Here is a 3,843-nt window from a genome sequence, read left to right as displayed (position 1 = left end):
AAATTATTCAGCCCCCTTAAGTTAATACTTTGTAGCGCCACCTTTTGCTGCGATTACAGCTGTAAGTCGCTTGGGGTATGTCTCTATCAGTTTTGCACATCGAGAGACTGAAATTTTTTCCATTCCTTCTTGCAAAACAGCTCGAGCTCAGTGAGGTTGGATGGAGAGCATTTGTGAACAGCAGTTTTCAGTTCTTTCCACAGATTCTCGATTGGATTCAGGTCTGGACTTTGACTTGGCCATTCACCTGGATATGTTTATTTTTGAACCATTCCATTGTAGATTTTGCTTTATGTTTTGGATCATTGTCTTGTTGGAAGACAAATCTCCGTCCCAGTCTCAGGTCTTTTGCAGACTCCATCAGGTTTTCTTCCAGAATGGTCCTGTATTTGGCTCCATCCATCTTCCCATCAATTTTAACCATCTTCCCTGTCCCTGCTGAAGAAAAGCAGGCCCAAAACCATGATGCTGCCACCACCATGTTTGACAGTGGGTATGGTGTGTTCAGGGTGATGAGCTGTGTTGCTTTTACGCCAAACATAACGTTTTGCATTGTTGCCAAAAAGTTCAATTTTGGTTTCATCTGACCAGAGCACCTTTCTTCCACATGTTTGGTGTGTCTCACAGGTGGCTTGTGGCAAACCTTGAACAACACTTTTTATGGATATCTTTAAGAAATGGCTTTCTTCTTGCCACTCTTCCATAAAGGCCAGATTTGTGCAATAAACGACTGATTGTTGTCCTATGGACAAGTCTCCCACCTCAGCTGTAGATCTCTGCAGTTCATCAGAGTGATCATGGGCCTCTTGGCTGCATCTCTGATCAGTCTTCTCCTTGTATGAGCTGAAAGTTTAGAGGGACGGCCAGGTCTTGGTAGATTTGCAGTGGTCTGATACTCCTTCCATTTCAATATTATCGCTTGCACAGTGCTCCTTGGATGTTTAAAGCTTGGGAAATATTTTTGTATCAAAATCCGGCTTTAAACTTCTTCACAACAGTATCTCCGACCTGCCTGGTGTGTTCCTTGTTCTTCGTGATGCTCTCTGCGCTTTTAACGGACCTCTGAGACTATCACAGTGCAGGTGCATTTATACGGAGACTTGATTACACACAGGTGGATTGTATTTATCATCATTAGTCATTTAGGTCAACATTGGATCATTCAGAGATACTCACTGAACTTCTGGAGAGAGTTTGCTGCACTGAAAGTAAAGGGGCTGAATAATTTTGCACGCCCAATTTTTCAGTTTTTGATTTGTTAAAAAAGTTTGAAATATCCAATAAATGTGGTTCCACTTCATGATTGTGTCCCACTTGTTGTTGATTCTTCACAAAAAAATACAGTTTTATATCTTTATGTTTGAAGCCTGAAATGTGGCAAAAGGTCGCAAAGTTCAAGGGGGCCGAATACCTTCGCAAGGCACTGTATATAACTCCATATAAATCATATCCAGGCAATGGTGCAGAATAAGTGATACGGTAATTGTGTGTCGAACAGAAATATGACACTATATGTCTAGTCTGACCCTGTTGGTTACGGGTGGTGTGGTGCAATAGGATTTGGAGGGCACAGTAATTGTACTATAGCAGACGCTGACCCTGAGCTGTGTGTGTGTGTGTGTGTGTGTGCCATGGTTCTCTGACTAATGGTTGTAACCAACCACTTCCTCTCTCCTCTCTCCTTTCCTCTCTCCCTATTGGGCGGATGTCCAGGGCACCGTGTACACCAAAACCAACGCAGAGATTGAGATGAAGAAGATCAATAGAGAGGAATTCTGGGAACAAGCCAAGGTAGGAATGAACATGATTCCCGCTGACGTCAGGAGGGAGGAAAGAAGTGATGGGGGATCGGGGGGTGTGACTGGGACAAGGACTCTGGAGACAAGAAGAGCAGCACTGTTATCTGTTTTCTCTACCTTCTCCTCAGACTAGGAATGATAGCATGAATTCCGGTTTCAATTGGAGTGTGTAGGAGTAGGATCGAAACAAAGTCAAAAAATGTCCCCCGTCTTCCAAAAGCAACGCCACAAGCCAATGAGACAGACTCAAATGAGATATGACATCCACTGCTCTCTGTCCTTGAGGTTATTTGAATTTGAATCATTGTGAGCGGGCGGCTTTGCCCTCTACATGTTAGTTTGTGTTGATTTTGCTCAATAGAAGGACCAAAGCCAGATGTTCTGTTTTGCATTTTAGTCATTGATGTTTTATGTTGTGACTAATTGGTTATTGAAGTATTGAACAAATGTTGAAATATATTTCTGTCTTTTGTGTGTACCAGCGTGAGGAAGAGTTGAGAAAGGAGGAGGAGAGGAAGAAGGTTGTGGAGGAGAGGCAACGCTTCGAGGAGGAGAGGATGGAGCTGGAAAGGAAAGAGCAGGAGGATAGAGAGAAGAGGTACCGCGAGAGGGAGAGGCAGATCGAGGAACACAGGTGGGCCGCAGTGACTTATGGTTAGTGTGTTGTATCATGGAAACTCTGGTGCTTGGTCCATGTGGTAACTCTGTGTGTGTGGAGCAGAAAGAAGATACAGGAGGAAGAGGAGGCCAAAGAGAGGACACGGAACCAGCCCCTCGTAGTAAGTGTGTGTGTGTGTGTGTGTGTGTGTGTGTGTGTGTGTGTGTGTGTGTGTGTGTGTGTGTGTGTGTGTGTGTGTGTGTGTGTGTGTGTGTGTGTGTGTGTGTGTGTGTGTGTGTGTGTGTGTGTGTGTGTGCGCCAGAGCATTATGTGTATTCTCTGTTCCATGCCAAAGAGGGTCTTGCCACCACTGAAAGAGGCAGTCTGCTTTTAGAGAACATTTCTGATCTCATTTCCAGACTTGTCATAATGCATCATTGATATTGTCTGGGAAGAAATATTAAGAAACAAGAGTTCTATTTCATTATCCTGTTTTTAAAAATCCAACTTTAATTCAATAGGTGCATCAACATGAATAATTTCAGCCCTGCAACGACATGACACAAGAAGATTTATTCTCCAAATATTGGACCGTACAATGTTTTTACTTCTCTCCTTCCTTTTACCTTTCCATAAGAGCCATCGTTATTTTAAGACTCTCACTTACTTTTACCATTCCACAAGAGCCATTGTTATTTTAAGACTCTCACTTCCTTTTACCATTCCACAAGAGCCATCGTTATTTTAAGACTCTCACTTCCTTTTACCATTCCACAAGAGCCATCGTTATTTTAAGACTCTCACTTACTTTTACCATTCCACAAGCCATTGTTATTTTAAGACTCTCACTTCCTTTTACCATTCCATAAGCGCCTATTATTTTAAGACTCTCACTTCCTTTTACCATTCCACAAGAGCCACGTTATTTTAAGACTCTCACTTCCTTTTACCTTTCCACAAGAGCCATCGTTATTTTAAGACTCTCACTTCCTTACCATTCCACAAGAGCCATTACCATTCCACATTCCAGAGCCATCGTTATTTTAAGACTCTCACTTCCTTTTACCTTTCCACAAGAGCCATCGTTATTTTAAGACTCTCACTTTTACCATTCCACAAGAGCCATCATTAGTATTAAGACTCTCACTTCCTTTTACCTTTCCACAAGAGCTATTGTTATTTTAAGATTCTCACTTTTACCATTCCACAAGACATCAAATTATTTTAAGACTCTCGCCTTTTACCATTCCACAAGAGCCATCGTTATTTTAACTCTCACTCTTTTACCTTTCCACAAGAGCCATCGTTATTTTAAGACTCTCACTTCCTTTTTACCATTCCACAAGAGCAATTGTTATTTTAAGACTCTCACTTCCTTTTACCATTCCACAAGAGCCATCGTTATTTTAAGACTCACTCTTTTACCATTCCACAAGAGCCATCGTT

General features: G+C 42.1%; 1 protein-coding gene across 1 annotated transcript; it reads left to right on the top strand.

Annotated features, from left to right (window-relative positions):
* Positions 1-1,684: 1,684 nt before the first annotated feature.
* Positions 1,685-2,578, top strand: LOC135538084 (drebrin-like; the record flags this gene model as incomplete). The annotated part of the gene is made up of 3 exons (XM_064964070.1): positions 1,685-1,791; positions 2,282-2,433; positions 2,521-2,578. Coding segments are annotated over exons 1-3 (252 nt in total), but the record flags the coding sequence as incomplete, so codon positions are not given.
* Between the last annotated feature and the right edge of the window lie 1,265 nt (positions 2,579-3,843).

This window comes from Oncorhynchus masou, unplaced genomic scaffold (assembly GCF_036934945.1).
Source record: "Oncorhynchus masou masou isolate Uvic2021 unplaced genomic scaffold, UVic_Omas_1.1 unplaced_scaffold_9029, whole genome shotgun sequence".
Lineage (NCBI taxonomy): Eukaryota > Metazoa > Chordata > Actinopteri > Salmoniformes > Salmonidae > Oncorhynchus > Oncorhynchus masou.
Note: the sequence above shows the minus strand (reverse complement) of the source record. Positions and strands in the feature narration are given on the sequence as shown.